This window comes from Sceloporus undulatus, chromosome 1 (genome assembly GCF_019175285.1).
Source record: "Sceloporus undulatus isolate JIND9_A2432 ecotype Alabama chromosome 1, SceUnd_v1.1, whole genome shotgun sequence".
In the NCBI taxonomy this organism is placed as follows: Eukaryota; Metazoa; Chordata; class Lepidosauria; order Squamata; family Phrynosomatidae; genus Sceloporus; species Sceloporus undulatus.
Genome location: NC_056522.1, coordinates 286,084,024 through 286,110,128, shown reverse-complemented (window position 1 = coordinate 286,110,128; position 26,105 = coordinate 286,084,024). Strand labels below are relative to the sequence as shown.

General features: G+C 39.9%; 1 protein-coding gene across 6 annotated transcripts in view; it reads right to left on the bottom strand.

Annotated features, from left to right (window-relative positions):
• Positions 1–26,105, bottom strand: part of MPPED2 (metallophosphoesterase domain containing 2) — a 200,408-nt gene that overhangs the window by 123,960 nt on the left and 50,343 nt on the right. For all 6 annotated transcript variants that reach the window (XM_042439489.1, XM_042439530.1, XM_042439522.1 and 3 more), the window contains exon 3: positions 11,784–11,965. In XM_042439489.1, coding sequence (XP_042295423.1) covers positions 11,784–11,965 — 182 coding nt within the window. The remainder of the gene's footprint in view (positions 1–11,783; positions 11,966–26,105) is intronic.

The following is a 26,105-nucleotide window of genomic DNA, read 5'->3' as shown; positions in this document are numbered from 1 at the left end:
ATTATTATTATTATTATTATTATTATTATTATTATTATTATTATTATTATTATTATTATCCCTTTATCAACATTTTACCCAATAATAATTATAAGAACATTTTTATTATTTTCTAAGGGCCGGTATACACCACCATAAATCGGCATGCTCCCGGAGATACTAGGGTTAAAGAGTGCACACCAACCACATGCTCCCTAACCCCAGTACATGTGAGGGGGGTGCCATCGTTACGCGGTACCATCCACATGGCACGCGTAACAATGACATCACGCATATGCCACATCCAATTGCCGTGGGACACATGTGACATCTCCGTGCCACCCCAGGCCGCTTATCGGCGGCCTGGCAGAGGCACTGAAAGGAGCTCGAAAACGGAGCTCCTTTTGGGCCCCCACATCATTGGCATGGCAACCAAACGGCTACGACAACGATGCAGAAGAGAAATGGGCTGTGGCAGCCACCTTTTTCTCCTCTTTAGCAATGGGGTGCTGTTGGCACCTAAGGTGCAAAGGCACCCCTTTTCCAGGCCACTTCTGTTTGGCCTGGAAAAACAGCGGATTGGGGCCACAGGGCTGCTGGTGAGGCTGACCTGGCCCCAATCCACTGTGAAAGGGGGCAGCTGCAGGCTGTCCCTTTGGGGTGGTCTGTACCACACCTAAGATGGCAATGTGATCACTGAGATAAATATTTAACAATATTTTTTTCATCAGAACTTTTAACAGCAGAGAGGTATAAAAAAAATACTGAGACTTTCCCAGTATTTTACCTACATAAGTGGACCTGATAATTTTCTGTATGTTTTTTTGGAGATGCAAATGCTGCTTTGGTACATTGTGTAAATCAGACCACAGCATAAAAAGCCCCTGTACACTTAAATTGCTTGCACAATAAATACTTTTGTAAGTGTAACACAGATAGGAGCACCACATTCATTCATTCATTCATTCATTCATTTCTATAGTCTTTCTCTCAGAAAGCCACTCAAGGAGGCTCACAGATAAAACTGTTTTTAAAAGTTTTCAAATAAAAAATTAAAAATAAAATCAACTAGCTAAAAGCTGTATAAAATGACATAAAATACAAAAGTTGTATTAAAACATATCTAAAGCACACACCCTGTAGAAAAGCCTCCCTGGCACATATTATATATTAAAAGCCTGCTTAAATAAAAATGCCAACCATGCTTCAGTTTCTTTCCTACCTATTCGTTGACTTCCTATCCCTCAGCTTATGCAGCCTTAGGTTTTACCTATCTGTGAAAACAAACACACTCCTGTTATAAAGCGCTACTTGAAAATTTCAAGCACCATGACATATAAGGACAAGTACACTTCAACAGAACTAGTAATTAACAAAGAAAGTTAACATAATTCACACTTCAGTTGCTTTAACTGTAAAAATTTGCTTCTTATTTGTATTCTCTACTAGAAAGGTTTTGTTATCTTCACCTCAAAGGGTACTATCACCATTTTTTACAACTGGTAAGTCATTTCTTCATTAATGGCACTATGCTTCTACTAAAGCTGTAACAGAGGTCCAAAACATACTGCGGAAATCATCCAGTTTGATACTGCTTTAACTGCACTGGCTCAGTGTTAGGGAATCCTTGGAATTGTTTTTTATTGATGCAGCACAGCTTGCTGACAGAGAAGTTTAATGTCTCACAAAACTACAGTTCCCAGAATTCACTAACATTGAGCCAGGGCAGTTAAAGCAGGCTGGATTATCTATGTAAAGTAGTCATTTATCAAAGCAAAGACCCTATAAACAATACATTTTTATTACTAGATGGCCAGTATTCTCTTGTTGTTCCTACTTCCAAAAGGTGGTAAAGGGTAGGAAGAAAAATATTCTTTCCTGCCTGTCTTTCTGCTTTGATTGTCCTGTCACAGAAAAGTGGGATATAAATAAAAGTTTTATTATTTATATGATTTCCAAAAGCCTGCACCAGTGCCTTCCAAGAATTTTCTAAGTTTTTTGGCACTGTTTTCCTTTGCTTCGTCCTTTGGATTCTTTGTTATGTGCTCATAAATTTTACTCTTGACTTATCCATATCAAAATCCATAATTTTGACCCCCAAACCTGTCCTCAACTTATACATGAAATCAACTTATAGATGATTATATACGGTAATTTTTTCCCATTTATAGTGCCATTTTTCCCATTTAAAATATGCAAACGACATCAGTCCCCACACCCTTCCATTGAAACTAACTTTTTGAAACCTTTTTGCTGTATATAAAGGGATGTGTCCATGCACATGTCTTCAAGTTGCTGTCAACTTACAGTCAGCCACCCTTATAGACCAACGGGCACTATTAATTTGTACCCAACCCAAATTGACTATGTTTGTGTGTGTGCGACTTCAAGACACCTGTCAACTTATGATGATGCTAGAAATTTATTAGGGTTTTTTTTAGGCAAGGAATACCCAGAGGTGGTATTGCCAGTTCCTTCTTCTGAGATATAGCCTACAGCATCTGCTATTCATTGGCAATCTCCCATCCAAGTGCTAACCAGGGCTGATCTTGTTTATTTTCCACGATCAGACAGGATACTTAGGGCTTCTAATTATAAAGTTATATGTATGTATTTATGGCGGGTTACAGACCGCCCTCAAGTGGCTGTTTTCCCACCGCCGACATTCGCTGTGGAGGGAAGCCTCAGTGGCTAGACCGCGAGGCTTCCCGGTGCAGCAAAAAAGGAGCGCCGAAATGGCGCTCCTTTTCAAAACGTGAAAGTGGCGCCGCGAGGGGCAAAGCGCGCCCTCGCGGCATCACTTCTGCCGCGACACGTCTGGACACTATGCGTCCAAGACGTCAAAATGGCGGTGCCCATGTGGATGGGTACTGTTATTAAGGACGCGCTCCGCGCGTACTAGGAAGAAGAATCGTGAGGAAGGTAAGACCCTTCTAACCCTAATACGGCCCTTCCTAACCCTAGTACGTGCAGAGCACGTACTTTATGGCAGTCTGTAACCCTCCTATATATTATTAAATGTGAAAATTGCACTCTCTGGATATCTGGTACTGACAGTGATGAACACTGCAAACATAAACACTTTACACACAAATTTGAATAAAGAGCCACAGAAGCAAGCAACTATCACCAAACAGTCAAAAAAATTATGAGTGGTGTCAAAATTAAAATCACATATTAAACAACATTTTAAAAAGCCTGAGAGAACAAAACAATCTTTCTTTCTCATGTAAAGCAAAATAAGGAATTACCCAATTTAATCTCCCCTGAAGGGAGTTCCAAAATCAGAATCACAATTTGCCTCTACCACAAAGGCCCTGTCCAGAATACCCACCTACGTAGATTTTCCTGATGCTGAGATATATAACAAGGCTTTGAATCATACTAAATTATGAGTAGGTATATATGGAAAGGATCAGTCTTTGAGATGTTGTTGTTATGTACCTTCAAATCCTTTCTGACTTACAGTGGCCCTACCATATGTTTTTTGTGTTTTTTTTTTTTTTTTTTTTTTTTTTTTTGGCAAGATTCCTTTAGAAGGAATTTGCCATTGCTGTCATCCGAAGCTAAGACTGCGACTTACCCACAGTCACCCAGTGGGTTTCCATAGCCAAGTGGAGATTCACAATCTAGTCTTCAGAGTCCTAGTCCAACACCACACTGGGATATACTGGATCAGGGTACAGTTTCTTTAATAATCCATCATAATGAAAGTTGTGTTGTTAAATTACATCAATTATGCCCAGCTAAAAATAAGTATTTTACTAATGTTGCCTCTAAATAATGCTTTAATATAAGCTGAACAGCAATTAACAGCTTTCAGAATGACAGATTTACAAATATGTAGCATGAACTTTTGAAAACCCATCAAAAAACTGAATTCATAAAAACATATAAAAAATTAAAGCACTGAAACACCTTATGGACACAAAAGGTTTAGCCTACAAAGTTTCCAATAGCTTTTAGATACCCCTACAAATCTGCTCTTTCAAATTTAATAACTGCTAGCTATGACCTTTGAGTTTGGCCCTCTAATTCAAATGGTTATACCGGTTATTCATATTGGTTTAATTCTCCATTTTAACCCTTCAACCTAAATCTCAAGTGCAGCAGTAGACTATTGGAACAAATATAGCACATAATCTAGCGACACCTCAATATTAACAAATTCATTATCACATAATAGCATCTACTCCATTGGATGTGAGGATCTTCTTCAGTAGGAATATATGCACACAGGTGCAGAGGTAGGAAACAGGCACCTAACAGCAGTGAAATACAGAAAATAACATTGTAACAATCCTATCAAAACATAATATAGACAAGTAAGGTTAATAACCATTCATCTGATGATAATGCGGTTATCCTAGAACTAGTCAGTTGGCCATAGTTATTTAGTGGAAACCAGTCTCTATCCATGCCCAAGCAGAGCTGGTTTGCCCATACTGTTAAATATGATTTAGCACCACACAAACAAGCCTGAATGAGCCTGAGCAAAACACAGGCTCATTCATTCTCCATTTCTCTCTCCATTTCTCTCTCACTTCTCTTCCTCCCACATGATCAGGAATGGGACATAACAGAGTTTACTTTTATTTTTAAAGACGCCTAGTTTAACATTATATTCAGTCTAGGAATGCTGGATTAAAGCACACATTGTGAAGTTGGTTTGTAATATAAACCAGAGTTTATTCTAAACCAAGCTTACTGGTTTGATTGAAATGTTAAGCCAGGATTTTTTTTAAAAAGTGAAACTGAATTCTGTCAAAGCCTCCTTTCTTGTGCAAGAGGAGGAAGAGGAAAGAAAGAAGTATGCATCAGCATTATAACATATTCATTGCTATGTGCAAATCAGTCTCTAGGATTAAACCTTTGCTAAGATTTGGTTGTGTCCACTGAAGACTGTAATCTACAAATTGCCATCTGGCCTCAGTTTCTACCACTAGATCTATATCATGTGTCTGAAGAAACTAAATATAATTCACATAAATTTTTAAAATTTGTACAGCTTTAAAATGCAGATTCATCATTCTTTTCATCTTCTCCATGGATTACAACTCTTTCCAGATGACACCATTTTGTCTTGTCCATGTATTTTGCTATAACTATTTTAAAATTCACAATAGCAGCATCATTGTGGTCTACATTATGGGAGTATTCAATATGCAGATTTTACCATGGCTTCCACTCCCCCAGACTTTTCAACATCTATATATTTGTTTGCAAGATGTGTTGAAACTAAATTATTTTTGCACACTGCAACCATTTCCTACAGCAATCCCTTAGTCAACATAAGACATATCTACATCTTTTTTCCCCCCTATAACCTTTAGGCATATTCAGTGTAATAAAAAGACAGAGAGGGGAAAAAAGATTTAGATGCTGGTTACTGGCCCTGGAGAACCAGAGTATTAATTAGCAAGTCAAACAGTACACTAATAGCCAGTAGAAGGAAACCATGACTCAAAAAGCTGCCCATTTGTCTTGTAATAAAGAAAATAAGGACAGTAATTCTAGAAACCTTGATTAACCCCATAGTATGGGTAATTACATTAAGATGAAGGTCTGCCACCTTTGCATTAACATAAGTTGCTGCATGTTGGTTTCTAGTGACACAGTAATTCCTCTGATACTGTGAATAAATGTGAATAAACTGAGAGTTCTGAGGATCAAGCACTGTTAGAGCAAATGGTTTTAGCAGACCCTCACTCAGTGGTTGCTTTACCAAAGAAAATTCATTTTCCACCACACAAGACAAGTCTAGGAGATACAGCACTGGAAAAAAAACCACTTTTAAAAAAACCCTAACATAATGCTTATTCATGAACAATTATAGTTAAGCCAGAAGAGAGAATGAGAGCATTGACAGAACCCTAAATAATGCATGTCACTTAGCCTAGGCCTTAAAGTTGTATACAACATAAAATAAAAAGCTCTGTAATAGATGGGGCATTGCTGACCAATTTAAAATTGAATTACACAGCCTGCTAATCTTTATGATGAGATAAAATGGCTTTGAACACCACACATTATGCTAAAATCTGCAGTGCTCTCTCCACCAAACATTTTCGTTTCAGAGGCTATACCCCCAAAATGGGAGAACCATGCCCCTAACAAATGCAACCTATTCAGCTTTTTTGTTTTCATTGTATATGTATATGCATGTGCATACTTCCAATACAAAGATAAGCATCCATATGCAGTATTATTCTCCTTAGACACAGTGTGTTACTTTGGAAACTGTATATGAGTAAAACAATACAGGGGAAATAATGAAAGAAAATAAAGTTTTAGCCACAGAGCATTACTAGAACCTTTAAGGAAATTCACAGCAGTCCAAGAGCTCGCTACACTAATCAGAAAATGTGATGTGATGAGAACTATGCAGAACCAAATTATTTCTACATCTATATGCAACCTCTTAATATATTCTTCAAAACAATAGTTTTAGTGAAATGTCCATGCTTGGATTGTACTTGACCTCTAACCAATTGTGGTTCTAGAGATTAACAGTACTAGCCACTATGAATGTCTTTCTGAACATCCTTGCCATTCTTATTCAGGCAAAGAAGGGGCTATCAAAATATCGACTGAATATGCCAATCACCATATAGGGATCAAGGCCTTCAAAGTCAGGAGCCTTCTGTCTAATGAATGGAAACATAGTCCTCAGAAGAGAAGTCAGTTCCTAAAGATACAGCAAAACTAATGAAAGCCCCAGGACATTTAAAACTAATCAGCATTTTTGTTCAATCGCAGCTATTGAATGCATGCAAAATTTGTAGCTACAGCCAAATGCTCTATTTGGGGGAGGGGAGAATGGCTCTTTACAGTAAATCTTTATTCTGGGTGTAACAAATGAAGCAATAAAGAGTAAAATAAGAGCCAGATGGCAAACACAAAAATGAGAAAATAAACCAAACTACTAAAAAAACTGTTTCCTACTGTGATTAATTCACTGTAATATATTTTCATACTGCCCTTTGTTCTAACTTATTGTTTTCCTTTTGTGTGAGTGTATGAATGTGGACCTTTAAACCCTCTTCCAAAAAAATTTTTTTTAAAAATCCAGCACTTGAAAACGAGACACTGCTAAGTTTAAGAGCTGTTCTTTAAAGTGTTTTCATTTATAAATTGGAAAGCATCAAAGAAGCGTGTCCAGAGAATAAGACCCAGAACAATAGATGCAAGCTACAGGAAAAGAGATTACACTAAACATTAGGAGGAACTTCTTGACAGTGACAGTGGAAGACGTTGTTCCTTTGGAGTGTGGTGGAGTCCCCTTCTTTGGAGGGTTTCAAACAGAGGCTGGATGGCCATCTTTCTGGGCTGCTTTGAGTGTAAGTTCCTGCATAGCAGGGGATTGGGCTGGATGGCCCTTGTGGTCTCTTCCAACTCTATGATTCTATGAACATTTCCTTATTTCATTATTCCACAGATCCAGCTTTGCAACCATTTTTGCAATTCTCTTCCTTCAGTCCTAAGCAAAGAATGAATGACTGAACAATACTTTTCCCTTCCTATGTGAAAGTAAATGCAGGAGAAATATATTAAAACAAATAAAGTTGGCAATAAATAAAAGAAATAAAATTAAATGAACAAATTTTAATAATTATATGTATCAATTCATAATTTTGATAATCATTGTTTTTTTAAAAAAATCAGTTCATTTTTTCTTTATTTACTTAAGTAATATATCCTAGTTGTCGTGTGTGTGTGTGTGTGTGTGTGTGTGTGTGTGTGTGTGTGTTTTAAAGGAAAGGATAACTAATGCCTGAATCAGACAGGTGGATGGGGGCAGCTTCTGGCTGCTCCAGGGGTGTGGTGTTTAGATAACACACACCCCTGAAGCTCCCGGAAGCCACTCCTAAGGCAGCCCTATACTGACCCCCAAATGAGCTGATATTGTCCGCTCCTTGCCATGATCCATTTGGGACCACAGAAGGAGGGGGTCTCTGAGCTGTGGCATGTGTTCGCCGCGGCCTGGCAATCAGGCAGGGAACAGCTTCTGCCTGTTCCTTCCTGCCCATCTGTTATGCCCCTAAGTCTCAAGACCAAGTAAAGACGAAATATACTGAAGAAGAACAGTATATTTCAGAGAAGAATATAAAGCTATTTCTTACATTTATATGCTTATGGTCCCAGGGAAAGTAATGAAGGCAGGCATTATTTGTAGGATAAATCCCTGGCTGGATGAGGCACAAACAAACATGTTGTCATGAATGAACTACTGTATTGAACATACTGAACAATGTGCATAGCCCTAAGCTAGTAGCCACAACTGGACCCTAGTAGCCACAATCCTCCAGACTACTAAAAGCTACTTCTGGAGGAGATTCATTCTCTCCTGATTCAAATAAGTTAACTTCTTCTTTAAGCAGAAGTACATTTTTGGATTCTGGCAATGGTTCTTGTTCATGAGCTGAAAACTATGAAGGATTTTTAGATCCTTTAGATTTAGACACGCTTACATCAGTTTCACGTCATTTTAACTGCTATGGCTACATCCTGACCTTGCAGTAAACAATCTTGGGATTTTTAGTTTGTCGTGGGAAGTTAAAATTCTTTGTTAGAGAGTTTCAGTTTTTGTCTACAGAAAAGTGCACAATCAAGCTACACTTTTCAGGACTCTTCTGTACTTCACAACAGTTAAAGTGGTATCAGACTGGTATAATTGTAATGCAGATGTAATGTATACAGGCTGAAAAAGAGTTGTCAATTACACTATCTTCAATACCACTGATTATTCCATGGTTGAATGAAGGAATGCCTTCTTCTTTAATGAATCAGTGGTCTGTGATTTCAAAACCAATTGCCTTGTTCATTTCTAGGTTCCTAAATCAAGCCCTACCCTATGGAACACAATGTTCTCTGGAATAAGTTTAGAATGTACTTTAAAGTTCTGTTACAATGTTCTCCAAGTATTTTTTTAAAAGCACAAAAGTCTGTGATATCACAGACATAGTACTGTATGTGGTTTCAGATTCTCACATCAATTACTTAAGGGATAGAGCCAGCCTGGTGTAGTGGATTAAGCACTGGACTACAACTCTGGAGGCCAAGTTTCAACTCCCTGCTCCACTATGGAAGCCCACTGGGTGACCCTGGACAAGTCACACTCTCTCATCCCCAGAGGATGGTAAAGACAAACCTCCCCTGAACAAACCTTCCCAAGAGTGATAGGTTCACCTTAGGGTTTCCATAAAACAGCAATGATCTGAAGGCAAACAACAACAACAACAACAACAATTCCAGACTGGTCTAATGAAGTTGAGTTCTTGCAATATAACTCCTTGCGTTTGCCTATGTTTTGCGTGTTGCTGTTGTCTCTGTGTCTGCTCATTCTACTCCTTGGGACAGGCTTTTTGTAGTTATTTCTCAGATCTGTACTGAATTCTTCCAAACATTTTAGGGGAAAAACCCTATGGTTTGAAGAGCAAAATTTCCCCCCATAATGCTGTGTTTACTGCAAGGTCAGTTAAGTTACTATAAGGGATGTTTAATGAAAACAATTATAAATTTAAAATAACTGTGTTTAAAGCATTTAACAGTCACTGGGGTCAAGTGATTACAGCAGTTACAAGACCCCTGGGATATGTTCACACCAAAACAAAGTGAATAAATTACCTCAGCAGGCACGTGTAATCACTAAGTGACCACAAAGGTCACACAGTGTACAAGCCCAGACGACTTTCATGCAAAAACCAATAATAAAAATTTATCAGTTAGATGGACAAAAAAAAAAGCTAATGGAGGCAATAGTTACTAAACAGCAGAAATACTATGCTAGGTACAGAAGGCCACTGAGCTTGTTTAATGGGATGGCGAGGTGGCAAAAGAAAATTTGATGGTGGAAAGAAAAAAGGATGATTAGCTGAAGGAAAGACCAAATTTGCAGTTATACTCCTAAAATAGATTTTTTTCCACTGCATGAATATTACTGCTTTTTCTGATTATTTCTTGTGATCCAGAAACCAGCCTACAATATTTTATCTAAGATTTTTAAAAGAAGACAGAAGTCTTCAAACATCTAAAGGATGGAATGGAGAAACCACCAGGGCAGTTGACATGATCACTCCCAAGTGTCCCATCTCTAAGAAGCTGGCAGCAATGAAACAAATGAGATGGAGATGAGAGCAACAGTGGCAGAAAACTCAGATTGAATCCAACCGAAAACAGGCTAAAAACTACTTGAAAATATATGGTGATGCAATAAAGACAGCAAAAAAGGCTTTTTTAACTAAAACTATTGGAGTTGCATAGAACCACGCAGCTGAGCTGTTTCAAGTGGTTATGGATCTCTTACAATCTAGTCCTGAGGAGAATGCAAATCAATCAACAGCTTGCTGTGAAGAATTTGCTCACCATCTTGTTGATATAATTGCTCATATTCATTCTGACTTAGATGGCAGAGCTGATACAGTGTCGGTGGATGTAACCTTGGCTCCTGCTCATTCAGTATTGATGGATATATTTCAATTTGTGCAGCCTGATGATGTAGACAGTATCCTTGGAGAGGTGAAAACATGGCCACATGGCCTGAAAACCCCACAAAAAACGATGGATGCCAGCCATGAATGCCTTCGACTACACAATATTACTATACTTCAATACTCTATATATACACATATATACAGAGAGAGAGAGAGAGAGAGAGAGAGAGAGAGAGAGAGCAGGCAGTGATAGTGCTCACACCCATTACCCTTCAATATTAAAAGAAAAAGAAAAGCAATCTCAAGAAGACAACAAAGAATTTGAGAAGTGAAACAAGAAGCTAGAAGATGCTCAGTAGAAACAAAGAAAGGAAAGGAGTAGCAAAAAGTCAAAGTATGAAAGAGCAACTATTTCAGGTTTTTAAACTTTTAAAAAAATCCTTTCATGAACCAAAATTTCACTTTTCTTATTTCCCCAAGGGCCTTCCAAGGAATCCAGTGGGATTTAATGATGCCATTAGGGGCCTTTAGAGACCCGGTCACCAGACATAAGACATGGATTGCAATGTCAGAGCCACACGTTAAAAGACTTTTTATATAATGATGTAGCTTCATTTAGACAAGTAAAACTTTTTTTTAAAGGCCAACTCATTCTTTAGGGTCACCTTGCCATTCTCATCTTACTGCCTATTTCTCCCTTTTCCAACTAATTCCCCACCCAGAGACAACTGGCTTCAAAATTTCTTATGCCACAATGATGCCTGATAACATGGACATCCTCTCTTTATCTCAACTTCATGCAATCCACTGCTGCCTTTCATTTCACTTGTTGAGCCATTATGTCAAATTATTAGTGGCTTGCTAAAATTCATGGGCTGTGTGGGCATACTTAGCAACATTCAGCACTGCAACAGGTGCCTTGTACCTTGGAGACTACATAAAGCAAAGAAGGAGCTATCAGTCATCCGGAGGTTAATAATGCCTCCACTGCTTGATCTGAAACATATGTTCATCACACAGCCTCTTGAGAGCCACATTTACTACTACACAGATGATAAAATGTAGTTGCATTTTTGCTATTCCTTTTTTGCACATGATCAGAATATCAGGTATCCTTCAGGATATTCACAGCAGGAAACTTACAGCTGCTATCATGAGAGATGATAATAGTACCAGGAATCAAAAATGTAAGATTAAGCATATATATCCATGCTTAATTAACAGAATCATATTTTGACCACACAGAGAATGTAACAAGTGACAAGGTTGCTGGGTGAAGGCTCTTCAAAGCTCTAACACAATTAGGAGGCTGTAAGTGACACTTGCATAGCAAAGGTTAATTGGGGTCACCAAAATGCAGTAATTTCTTACCTAACCAGTCATTAAACTTCTTAACCTCAGAAGGCAGGCCCAACTCAGTGAAATCGCCTGTATGAAGCAAGATGTCCCCATAAGGCATCTGGATTCCATCTGTTCTGGAGTGTGTGTCCGACACGCAGACAAACCGTGTGTGGCCTGCTGGTTTCGGGGTGTCATATGGAATTGGATCAACCCTAAAGTGAACATAAGATATCCTGTTAAAATTAAACTTGATACACATGCTGAACACAATGGGCACAATTCATTCAAAAGTACTTGCAGCATCCCTCTGGAAAATTCCCATAGGTTCATCAGAACACTATATTTCACAAGGCTATGCAGAGGAAACACAAAAGGCATGTTAGGGAGAATAAGAGACCTGAATGTATCTTCTACATCCCCATCCAGCAATTTTATCCCATTGTAAGTTACGTGTGCTCCAAGCTGAAGGAACATTTCCAAAGCAACAAGCGTATTGGGTGTGGATATGAGAAGATACATACAAATTTCCATTCCCCCAAGTCCTCACCATGCTGCCTGAGAGCATGACATGAACACACACACACAGAGAGAGGGAGGGAGGGAGGGAGGGAGGGAGGGAGGGAGGGAGAGATAGGGGAGAAGAGAAACAGGGTTATGGTAGTCCTTTGCATGTATATGCTGCACTAATAGTATGAATAGAAATTACACATTATTTCATTATATAAATGCTGCTCTATATCAGAATCTATAGGCAAAATAATCTATAGACATGACACACAAATAAACAATACAACAATTCTCAGAATGAAAAGATAATTTGGGCTTTGGTGTATTCCCTTTTTAACTCACAGCATTTAAGTCACAACAAGGACTCTGAATTGAAGAAATACAGCTATATTTAATTCACACATGCATACTGTAAATTAATACAGACACAAATATATATATAGTAAAGATAACTGACAACATGGGTTTAGCAACTGCAGTCTCAAAACAAGTTTTATCTTTATTAGTGGACAGCATATAGTTTATTGCTTGGCTAAAAGCATGAACCTTAGAATGCAGAACATCTTCATATAGCCAAGAATCACACACAGACAAGGCATCATCTCAGGACAGTAGCTAGGCTGGAGCAACCGGGGCACCACCCCGGGGGCCCCAGTCAAAGGGGACCCCAAACGAAAGTGCGGATGCTGCCCGCAACACATGGTAGGTCTGCCCCAGGGCCCCTAAAGGCCTAGCTACAGCCCTGCATCTTACAAGGTTTATTACTCTAGCAAATATTTAATAATTAACTATTCCAATAATGGTTTACACAGTTTAAACAACAAAGATTATCATTTGTATATGTAAGCCTACATTCTTTTAATTAAGTTTTTACTAATTCTTTCCCTTTAACCACACAAGAGATCAGAAAACGAAAATGCAACTTATACTGCATTTGCCAGAATTTTTTCTACCAATGTTTGTGCATCTCTCTTTTGAATCAGGAAAAGACTATAAATATGTCAAGGAATCTTGTTTTTAGTCTTTGCATTTTTAAGTAAAAATAGTAGGTAGGACAAAAAAATAGTATGTCCCATATAATTATTTAGTAAATCTTAACTCTAACATATAATTAATGGATTTTCCCCATTACCTTTGTAAGTAATTAAGTATCTTCTAGAGGCAAAATTCAGTGAGGCCATCTCTGGCAATCCATGTATTAATGTCATTATACAGAAAAGCATATGTTTATATGATGTCCTATTTCTTTCTTCCAATGTAGTAAAGGTTAACTTTTTGGTCTGATCCACTAGGAAAACATCACACTATAAATGCATGGCTTTCTATTGCTACAACTGTAGTACAGTGGTACCTCGGGATACGAAATACCCAGGTTACGAAATTTTCGGGATACGAAAAAATCCCATAGGGAATTATTGTTTCGGGTTACGAATGTTTTTTTCGGGTTACGAAAAAACTTTTGGTGCTTTTTTCGGCTTTTTCGCACGGAATCGCGGCTTTTCCCCATTAGCGCCTATGGCAATTCGGCTTACGAAGGCTTTTTGGGTTACGAAAGCGGCCGCGTTACGAATTAATTTCGTAACCCGAGGCACCACTGTACCACTACGAGGACTGCTTCCTGCAGAAAACAAACTTTCACTTTCATTCTCTACAGAGCCTTGTTCAGATCTGTCTATCTGCATTAAGGATGAATAGATTTGTCGGACCTGTGACATCTGCTTCTTCTTATAAACTTACACTGTATTTCCCCAGCTTCTGTCAGCTCATTTCCAAACACATTTGCTATTTTCAATTTTCAAAGTCTTTCCCTGCAAGGAGGGATGGTAAGAGTACTAGAGACAACAGCTGAGCAAAAGTAATTTTCTGTTCTGTGCCATAACTAAATAGGACAAAATATTTCCAATATAATTGGAACCTAAAGGTTTCTTATGCAAAAAATATAAAAATGATGCAAGGTGGCCCCACACCACTGACTCTGCCTACCCCATTGCTACTAAAGGAAGCTGGCACGTTTAGCATGCAACAACTTTCCTGACTGATAAATTAGGGAATGGGAAATACAGTCTCCATGGATTTGTTGCCCATGGATTCAAGCATCCACCACTTGAGAATATTTTAAAAATTTATAAATTTAAAAAAGAAAACCTTGATTTTTTCCATTTTATATAAGGGAAACCATTTTATATAATTGTATATAATGGGATTGTACGGTATATAATGTGGTTTGAGCATCCAGGATTTTGGTAGTCACCGGGGGGAGGGGAGGGTCCTGGAACCAAACCCAGCAGATACCAAGGGCCCACTGTATTTTGATAAGTACTTGTGTGCCAGGCTGTTTCTCAAGCCACGAAAACAGAAGCAGCCTAAACATGTAACCAAATATTCCAGGCTTTTTAAATTCTAGTTCTTTATTCAGTATTGTTTTTACTAAAATAACCTTTCTCCTGTTTTTTTCCTCCACTTTCACACAAAGTTTGCGTGCTTGCTTGCATGTAGAGTTAAACAGAGGTAGGGATGTGGGCAAACAGATAAGCAGTGACTTCACATGTCGCTGCATCCCTGGCAACTTCAGTTGTTAGATGTAGAAGTTTCATGGTCACAGTGATTGACTATGAAGATCTCGTACTTTTGCTCCCCTTCCCTTGCAGCCCTGAAAATCTGTTCAGGAAGATTTAGCACCCTTCATAATGAAGTGGGAGGTGCAGTGGGGGAGGAATGAACAAATAATAATACAAATTCAGCTACTAGTCTCAACTAGACTAGATCCATTGAATCAACTGTTGAAAGAAAAGTCAGCAAATATATAAATTCCATCAATTCAATGGGTCTATTGTAGTTAGGACTAACATTTGGATTTAGGCTCTTATCTCCCCCTTTCCCACTACTAATCATGGATGTGTTTGATGGATACAGTGCCCTTCCATGAGGGATCCCTGTCATGCACAGAAGGACATTCCTGGATTCCACCCAATGCAAACTTAATTTAACTCCAAACAGATGCACATACAAAGACATACAGAGAAACTAAGGCCCAGTACAGACGGGCTATTAGTGGCACCCTCGGCGTGAACTAGATCTAGACGAGGCTGCACATTTACATGCCCAGCAGCCCTACTTCTCAAGGTTGCCATCATTGCTTGCCATTGTCTGCACGGGCAGCACCATGATGGTGCGAGTGTGGCGCAATGCCCAAATTGTGCTGGCCGGAAGTGATGTGATCAGGGGACATGAGTGCACCAATCGCACCCCTTCCAGGAAGCTGATTTCAGCAGTTTCTTTTTGCTCCCAAGAGGGAGCGCATCACTGCTGCACCTTTTGGTTGCTGCGGCAATGATGTGGGGGAAAACGGGCCACACAGAGCTGCTCGTCCATCGAGCCCCTAAGTTTCTTCTATTATATATCCAATATGATATTCACACAAGCTCTTAATGAACTGGCAACCACCTATTATGCTCATTATAATCTTATTATCAGAAAGAACTGCCATGAACTATACTTACCTGTCCTACAATTTCTGAGCATGCCTTTGATGAATTACATGTCATTTCAGTATTCTGAGTGTCAACAGAATAAAGTAAGTATGCTTTCAGTAGCAGAGAATGTGATCTCATGGGAAATAACCCCAAATCCACCCCAATCTTACTGCTGGAGAAAACAATAGACCCAAATTCCAGAGGTACAAAGGAGTAAAAGTTGAGGAGCATCTCATCCACACTGTATCATGTTCATCTGCCATAAACAGAAGTGGGTATGGTCCTCACACACATACAGCTCCACAGGAAACCCCACCTATTATTTCATGAGGCACAGTGACTAAATAAAAGATGATGTTACTTGATAATGTGTATCTAGCAATGTCATTTTGTCAGAACAGCTTTAAAACATATATAGTTTTAAATAACAATACTACTACACTATGCCTCAAATGAGCCCTGAATTGTTATTTACAGTTACAGGACTTGTTAATTGTGAGGTAGTACTGCCAGAAATTTCTGGTCACGAATCTCACCCTCCCCCAAAATAGTAATCATAATAGCATCGCCTGAGGGAGTCTGCTTCCTTTCCCATTTCTTGGTCTCAGTTCATCTGTTTTCACAAAAGTATAGTGAACTGAATGGAATGGAATTTTAAAAAAAATTGTAGGAGGGAGGTTGTGGTTTCTTTGGCAAATGTGAAGAGAAGTCCTCAGAAAGGAGAGGGGGTCAATTCTACTCCCCTTTAAAATAGATTAGGTGTGAAAGACAGCCAAGTTCCTTTCAAGACTCTGAAAGGCCTGAAGAGAGAGGAGGGCTAAATGTTCACTTGAGGCCTTGCTTTGTTCTATCTGTGGTACCATACAGCTGTTAGTGCTGGCACTACCAGCTCCTTGTGAAAGCCTTAGAATGATCACACACACCCGCCCTCCAAGGGCCAAGACAGCTGCTAAGACGAAGGAATTGGCTGGCTAAAATATACAGAAGAAGGACAAGGGTAAAGTTCCACCACAACAGAGGAAGAAGAGGAGAAGTTGTTGTTCAAGATCTCCAAGTAGAATTTTCCAAATATACTAGCAACCAAGGGTGGCACATCATCGTACAAACTTCTATAAGATTCCATATTTCTGATGTGTGCAATTCTTGTCCTGTTCTACAGAACCATTATTGTTGTGTGTCTTCAAGCCATTTCTGACCTGTGGTGACCATAAGGGCAGGCAACACTATCACAGGGTTTTCTTGGCAAGATTTATTCCGAGTGGGTTTGCCTTTGCCTTCTTCTGAGGCTGAGAGAGCGTGACTTGCCCAAGGTCACCCAATGGGTTTCCATAGTTATGTTCATATAAACAGCTAATTCCTCTAGATGTTGAGCTGTATGACCATTTAAAGACCTTTAGATACCTTCAACATCAAGCACTTTCTAGTTTAGGACAAGGATTAGAATAATAGAATCATAGAACAGAATCACAGAATCATAGAGCTGGAAGAGACCACAAGGGCCATCCAGTCCACCCCCTGCCATGCAGGTACTCCCAATCAAATTAATGCTATGTCAAACTGTCCTAAGTGCCACAAAGCCAACAAAATGGAAGATGACAGCTTAACAGATCTGCTTTGTGATCAATAATGACATTGTATAATGTCACAAATTCTGCTTGTTTACTCTCCATGTGTGCACAATTTTCCTTGGTCTTGCTGACCCAAATCTGAACAGAGAAGATGAGTGCTGGTGCCATTAAAGGTTCTGCACTTGATCCAGTCCTGTTTGTTACTGTTATTATTACATACATGATCTAATACCACACTTCAGGGCCAGGTATCTGATAGACAACTTCAGACAAGCCTGCCTAGACAGCATTTGAGATCTTCAAAAAAGGCATTTTTGCAAATCCCATCATGCTGAGAGGCTAAGACTTGTTCCACTGTAGATGAAGTTCAAAACAGTTTATTTCCCATGATCTTTATTTTTTAAATCTCACTTTTAAAATTGTTTTTAACACTCTGTGTGTGGGAATTGAAAAAAGCAACCAAACAGTACTCTTTTCAGGAAGAAACTGGATCTCAGAGGGATTCTATAAAACTGAAATAGATTTAATGAAATTATTGGAAATGGATATTTATAAAATGCATCAGATGTTTCAGCTTCCACCTTCCTCGGTGATGTTTGTTGGAAAGGTGTAATAAGCAACATCCTGTGACAGTTAACAGAATTCCTAGGGTCCAAGCATGGAATTCAGAGGATGGTGCTGGAGATAAGAGTGGTATTGTCCTCTAAATTTAGGCTATGGGACAACAAGCTGTCAAAATTGTACATCCAGATATTCTCTCTTCTCGAGCATAGTTGGATCACAGGGGGGTTTTCCTATGAGAAATGCAGCCATTTCCCTCAGAATTAAAAAGTTTGGCCACAGTTTGTTCCAGCTTATTAATGGTGATGCTGATATGTGGTGACTGAATCTTGTGGAAGATCAGGAGTGGATTTCCAAACTGGGGGTTGGTTCCAGAATCCTCTGTGGATACCATGGATGCTCAAGTCCCAATATAAATGCCTGTTTCTGAACTGCCAGTCCCAGCTTTCCATAGAAGAAAACTGTGACAGTTGAAACAGAATAATAGCACTATAATTCTGTAGTGTAAACAGTTGGTGAATTAGCTATCAAGGGTAGCTTTCTTTTTTCCCCTTTCCTTTTCTTTGTCAAGTAGCAGTGATGCAGACTCCAGTCAACTGACTCAGCCTCAATTCAGACTCAAGCTGCATCAATGATTCGACTTGGACTCGACTCAGCAATTAATCATGCACTGACTTCACTTCACTCAACTCACGGCTTGTATTTTTTTAGTGACTGACTTGCTTAAACTCTTCTGATGTGCAAGAAGGGTGGTACATGTTCACAGTACGCACACGAACACACACACGCTAATGTAAACACATCCAGGAAGAAGTGTTTTGGCAGCAGGAGACACTGCAGCCAAGATCCAGAAAGAGCTGCCGAAGGCAAGCGGGATTTGTAGAGAACAACAAACATGAGAGATACAAAGAGAGAGAGAAAAAAGAGGGAAATATCAATAGCTAGTGTAGAATGGGGGGAGTGGGTGGCAGCCACACCAACAGCAAAAGCAACACAAAGAAGGGGGCACCCAAGTAGCCAATGCAATGTGAAGAGCAGCTTCATGGGGACTCACATTCTCTCTGAGGCTGGTGCTGAGTCTCCTCATGTTCTCCCTCCTTCTTCACTGTGTATCTGGCTACTGTGTGAATGGAATGTACAGCAGACTCTCTCTCACACACACACAAATGTGTTTATATATATATGTAGATTTAAATTTACAAATTAAAAACATGTTGTACCTACATGCAGGCAGCTGGCCTCATCCACCCACTCCCCAATGCCCAAAGTCAAGCTGACTGACTGCCTTCCAAACCTTGCTTCACTTTTTGCAGTGAGATTGCTTTAAAAAAAAAAAAGCTCTCATGGAGCTTTAAAATATTGGGGCAAGGTTTGGAAGGTGGGTAACTCTGCTTTCTCCTTTTCGTTTGTGAAGAATAAGGAGGTGGGTGGAAGGAGGCAGGGGATGAAGAGGGAAGGAAGAGAGCAACTTCTTCAACTGTTTGTTTATATAGCAGATGAAATTGCTTCACTACGATACATAATGCTATCATGCAGGACTAGCAAGTGGGGAGAGAAGCACAGTGTGCCAGCAGCAGGGAGGAAGGAACTGCTGGTCCAACCCCAGCACACTTTGGACTGACAGAGAGGGGCATGGACAGACAGACAGACAGACACAGATACAAACATGGCTTTATTAAGGCACTTTGCAATCCCCAGGTGCTGCTCCTTTTCTCCTCAAATGAGGGCTTGGGGAGTGTGGGTGGTTTCATCTGTATTCATGTAGGCACAATGTTTTTTTATTATAAATTTGAGTCTACACACACGTGGTGGGGGGGGGGGAGTCAGATGCACACTGCATCCCAATAGCAACCAGATTTATGTGGCATATTTAATCTGGGTATGGTTAAATGAGGCTCAGCCCTTAAAATGGGAATAATAGTAATCATGCTTACTCCATCATGTGTCTGTTACCCCCTGTAATATCTACAGCAACCCCAAAATAGAAAGGCAGTTTTAGCTACATATTACATGTGGGAGCTGGAGCAGAAATATCATGAGTCTCAGAAGGCTAGACAGCAAGTTCATAGGAAAACAGATATTAGAACTGTGTTATTCCTATTAGTAGTTTGTGCTCAAGTGACTGTACTTTTAAACAGTGGCAGAGCTGCCACAATTTAACTTCAGGGAGATAAAAAGGTTGCCATCTTGCATGCTAAATAACCTATATGTTTAATCCTGAGTGCCAATCTAGATATGATGTTGTTTTCAAATCTGCTTTGGATAACAGGTATTCCAGTTCAAATATATGTCATCATTCAGTGACATGTATTATCAAAGTAATATTATTGTACGTCATTTTGAGAGCCCTAATAGGCAGAAAAGTGAATAAATATTAATGTGAATACTAATATTAATACAGTTTGTGAATTGCACTTTTAAACTTGCTGTAGCTATGACTGTTTTAATCAAAATGGTCTGAAATTCTGTACATTTGTAGCTGGCATCAAATAATTCATAGATGCCAAGGTATTAAGAGATATCATTGTTATAAGCAACATAATTTCAAAGTTCATCATGCTAGAACAATTTTAGGTTGCCTGGTTTTTGAGACTTGCCTTAACTAAAGTGGGAACTCCCATGACACTTTAATCCTGGAATCATTTTTCTTCATTTCAAATATATGACAGGACAACATATCTTGTTGTAATGTGCCTTGCAAAGGTAATTATAAACTTTCTGAACTTAGCTTATCCTGGCTGGGATGTTTTTGTTTTTAGAAAAAACAAGAAATCATAAATTTTCTGGTAACCCATGTAAATATGTACAGTATCAGCATCTTCTGTCATGGAGTAATGTTCACTGCCATTATTTAATATAGAAGTGAAAGATTAATGTAGACCTTACAATGGAGCTATACAATAACCATATCTAGTCAGTCCATAGCCATGTGGACATTAGCTGTTGTTGTTAGCTGCCTTTGAGTCAACTTCAACTCATAGCAACCCCACGAATGACCTCCAAGCACTTCTGTCCTCAACTGTTCTACTCAGGTTTTGTAGGCTCAGGTCTGCATTTTCCTTGATTGTCACTATCCATCTGGTGTGCGGTCTACCTCTCCTTCTCTTGTCCTCCATCTCTCCTAGCATTATTGTGTATTCTAGTGAATCCTGTCTTCTCATAATGTGTCCACAGTACATCCTCAACGTACTCATCTTGGCTTCCAAGAAGAGTTCAGGCTTAAGCTCTTCTGGAACCAATTTGTTTGTCTTTTCTGGCCATCCATGGTATTCTTAACACTCTTCTCCAGCACCACATCTCAAATGAATTTATTTTCATGTTATTGGTTTTCTTCACTGTCCAGCTCTCACATCCACATATGGTGATGGAAAATACAATAGCTTCAACATTCCTAACTTTGATGTTTAGTTTTATATATTTGCACTAAAATATCTTGTCTAGTTCTTTCATAGTTGTCCTTCCCAATCCTAGTCTTCTGATTTTTTTGACTGAGATCCCTGTTCTGATCAGTGTTTGAACCAAGGTATAGGAAATTCTTAACTATTTCAATTTTCTCATTGTTAATCAAATTTATTTAATTTCTCTCTGATCTTTTTTTTTTTTTTTTAAATGTTCATCAGTAAGCCTGCCTTGGCACCTTCTTCTCTGATTTTCTTTAGTAATTGTTTCAAGTTTTTGATGTTTTTTGCTAGTTATCATCTGTATATCTTAGTTTGTTGCTGTTCCTGCCTCCAATCTTCACTCTTCCATCTTCAATGACTAAACCTGCAATGCATATGATATTTTCTGCATAGAAGTTGAATATATAGGGTTATATAATACAACTTTGACCCCCTTTCCAACTGGGAACCATTCTTTTTCTCCATTCTTTTCTAACAGTAGCTTCCTGTCTTGAGTATAGTTTAAGCATCAAAACATTCAAATGTGATGGTACATCCATAGTTTCTTTGAGATCCGTTTCTTTAAGATCACTCCATAATTTTTCATGATCTATGCAGTCAAAGGCATAGTACAGTGCACCCGTGACATATGCAGGAGTGCCATACCCGGCTTTCAGCTTACTCACTGCAGGACAAACAATGGTGCACGTGCCCCATTGTTTTCAATGGGTCTTGAGCATACACATTTTTTTTCCTTACTCAGAGAGGTCCAGAACAGACCCCTCATATAAGGGAAGGGCCCACTGCAGTCTATGAAGAACATCAGTTCCTACTTGGAGAGCCACTTTTACTTCCCATTCCAGAATTTGGAGCTCATCTTCATATGATTCTTTTTTCTATGGAGTTTATCATGCTTCTTACCTTCTGCTCTGCTCCCGTCGCGTAAATCTCACCGATCTGCGACGGGAGCGTCCTGGTGGGACTGCGGATGACACAACGCTTCTGTTTTCATCATGCAAGCGTTATCGTAAGTGTTTATAAAGGATCCTTTTTAAAATAACGGATTAAATCAATACTTAAAAGGGCCCTTTTTAAAACACCTACAACAACGCTTCCATGATGAAAAGTGAAGCGTTGCACGTTCCGTGATCCCACCAGGAGGCTCCCATCGCAGATTGGTGACGTTTATGTGATGGGAGCCAAGCAGAAGGTAAGGAGTGTGATAAACTCCCATGTGTCACTTATTCCTCTTCTCTTTCATATAGCTCTTCTATGTATTGGTGCCACTGTCTTTTTATTTAATCTTGGCCATGTATTATATTCTTGTGTTGAAGATAATTTGCATTCTTTGTTTAAAATTCCCTTTAATTTCCTGGAATTAGTCTCTTTTTTCTTCCTATTTTATTGGTGACTTCTATTTCTCTATGTTTATTATTGCAGTAATTCTCCTTATCCTTGAGCATTACTTATCAAACAGTTGCACTCAAGGTTCTGTTCCTATCTTCCTTTTCTTTTGCTTCTCTTCTTTATTTTACAGCTTGTAGCATTTTGTCTGTCATCCATTGTTTCTTTGCTTTCTTTTTGGTCACAGTTAGTGTCTTTGTGCATTCGTCTTTGATTCTGTCCCTGGCCTCTTTCAATAGTTCTTCCAGTTCCCGATCTATTAGGCTTAATAGTGGAAATTCATTTTTCACTTTCTCTTTGAATTCTGCTGGGAAGTTTTTCAGATTTTATTTCACCATGATGACTGGTTTTGTGTTCTTCAGCTTTATTCTTATTTTTTGATATCAGTAGTTCATGGTCTGTGCCACAGTTTGCACCTAGTCTCGTTTTTGTAGTGAGAATAGAGCTTCTCCACCTTTTGCTTCTGATTATGTAGTCTATCTGATTTTTGTATTGGCCACCCAGTGACATCCATGTATACATTCTTCCTTCCTGTTGTATGAAGAAAGTGTTTGCAATGAACAGATGGTTGAATTTGCAAACTCTGTCAGCTTCTCTCCTTCAATTCTTGATCCTAATCCAAATCTTCCTGTTTTTTTTGGATGCTATTCTGCTCCCAAATTTTGCATTCCAGTTACCTAAGATTAGGAAGAAATCCTCTTTTGGTGTGTTGTCAATATTTTCCTGGACTCCTTTGTAAAATCTCTCAATTTCATCTTCTTCTGCCTCTGTGGTCAGGGCATACAACTGAATTATGGTAATGTTAATTGATTTCCTCTGAAGTCTTATTGACATGATTTGATTCCATTTTGTATTATATCCTTTGACTGATTGTGCTACATCTCTTCTCACTACTGATGCTGCCCCATTTCTTACTGTCTTTTCATTTCTTGAGTAGCATACTCATTAACTAGTTAACATTAACTAGTTAACATCCAAATATCTGCTAGCTACATCCAAGGCCCAGAACAGGCCAAATGAAATGGCTTCCGGCCACTTTGGAGGCACGGCATTCATACGACACATGCCTCCAAAATGATGGGAATCCACACTGATGCCATGCTCTGGTCCTTTGGACCAGAGCAAAAGGGAGCCAGAATAATCCAGCTCCTTGCAGCACGAGTTGGAGCCAGCGTCTGTGGCCCACTTTGGGAGCAGGCCATGTGGTTGGAGCAGTACCATCCCAGTTCTGGTCGGAGTGGACTCGGGATGCTCCTTCTCACTCATCTGCTCCGGTCCCAAGACTAAATCATGGGTACTGAGAAGTTAACTGCTTTCACCACTGTGACACAATATAGTCAGCAGCAGCCCTGGAAGCAAAACCCAGCAGAAGTGACCCTCATTCTCCAACCACAACTAATAATAATAATAATAATAATAATAAATTTTATTTATATTTCCCGCTTCTCCCTTCGGATCAAGAGCCACAACCTCCCTTAATGAACTTCTAATGCTACCTCTGGAATAACCCATAGATGTGCAGAATTCTTCAAGTTGCTAGAATTAAAGCTGAAGCCAAGTTCTTTAACTCTATAAAACTGAAGAATGTGCCTACCCCTGGTGTAATTCTAATAATATGAATTAATTGCCTAGAAGTTGCAGCAAGGAAAGTATCACTTTCCAAGAGGAGTAACACTGACAGCTCTTAACCCTAACCTTATTGGCAAGTATCAGAGTCATTAAGAGTGCCTTAATGAGAGAAATAAAATGGCTTCAGTTCAGACCTCAGGATAATGAATTGAACTTCATTTACTTTGTTAAAGGATGGCACTTGAATATGGCAGAAGTATCACAGTTCCAATGAACTGTGGATAGCAAAAGGGGGCAAAAGAAAGAATCCATAATCTTGACAAAATACTACAGGCTTGTTGATATTATCATTTAAAGTTTAGGAAAATACAGAATTGCACATGCACTCCCTATGCAAGAGGATATGGTATTGGTATACAGAGAATGCATGTCATTTGGATATGGTCTGAACTGGGAGAGTGATTCAATCTTCATTACTTGGAATACCAATGCTTTGAACATACAGCGCACCCGCGTCATACGCGGGCGCGCTTTACGCGGACTTGAGCTTACACGCTCAAGCCACGTGGGGTGGAAGGGGCGGTGTGTCCCATTCAATTGAATGGGCGCGCGTGCCCGTTGCGCCCCGCACGCCACCGCACTGCCACGCCGCCGTGCACGAGCCCCATTGTTTCCAATGGGGCTCGATCATAGGCGGAATTTGCCTTACGCGGAGGGATCCGGAACGGATCCCCGCGTAAGGCGTGGGCCGACTGTATATGATTGCCTGCATTTGTGAAAAGCAGAGATCTATGGAATGAATATTACAACATGTAACAGAAGTGAACCACCCTAGAATAGATCCAGTATACACAGACAAGGATACCTTTTGAGGCCCTAACCAAGCCCCCACCCATGATAGGTGTAAACCTGCAAAGAGGTAGACATGCATACATGCAGTTCTCCTGAAAAGATGTTGCCAATATGCAGTGTTTCTCAAAATAGTGGGGCGCGCCCCCCCAGGGAGGTGGGCACGAGGCTCCGTAAGGGGAGGCTTGGGCGCAGGCGTGCGGTTCAGGCTGCCTGGCCAATGGCTGGACAGCCTGCTCCTGCTGCAGGAGCCTGCCCCAGCTCCAGTCTTCCCCATTGGCCAGCCAGCCTGAAGAGGAGGAGCTTCCTCTCTTTCGAGCCTCGCGCGGGCCCAAGGCTGGAGCCTGGAGAGGGCTTTGCAAATTGCAGGCAAGCAGCTTCCTCTTTTCCCCCCTGCTTCTCTTCCTCTTTCCCTCCTCCTCCTCTTATTCTTTTTCCTCCCCTCTTTCTCTTCCCCCTCCTCTTCCTCCTTTTTTTCTTCCCCTCTTTCTCTTCCTCTTTCCCCTCCTCCTCCTCCTCCTCCTCCTCTTCCTTTTCTTCCCGTTCCTCCTCCTCTTCTTTTTATCCATTTTCCTATTCTTCTTCTTTCTTCTCCTTTTCTTCTTTCTCCTTTCCCTTCTTTTTTCTCCCCCTCCCCCTCCTCCTCTGTTGTGGGGGCCATGGGGGGGGGCTGAGGGGGTGGCAAAAGGGAGCCCAGGAGGGAGCCCATCACGCTGCATCCACATTGGAGAAGTAACCCAGTTTGGCTGGCAATGCTTTAAATCTTTTCTGACTCAAGGCTATGGAATTCTGGGAGCTGGAGTGTGTTGTGGGGGACCAGAACTCTAAGCCCGACTCTTCTATGTCTCAAGGCTATGGAATTCTGGGAGCTGGAGTATGTCAGAATTTCTGGCTTATGGCAACCCTGTGGGAAACCCTCCAGGAGAATGCCTGTTCTGTTTCAAATGCTAAGCGTGCTTGTGAGTGGGACATGTAGTTTGCCGGCACAAGAGGCTGCCTGTTCTGTTTCAAATGCTAAGCGTGCTTGTGAGTGGGACATGT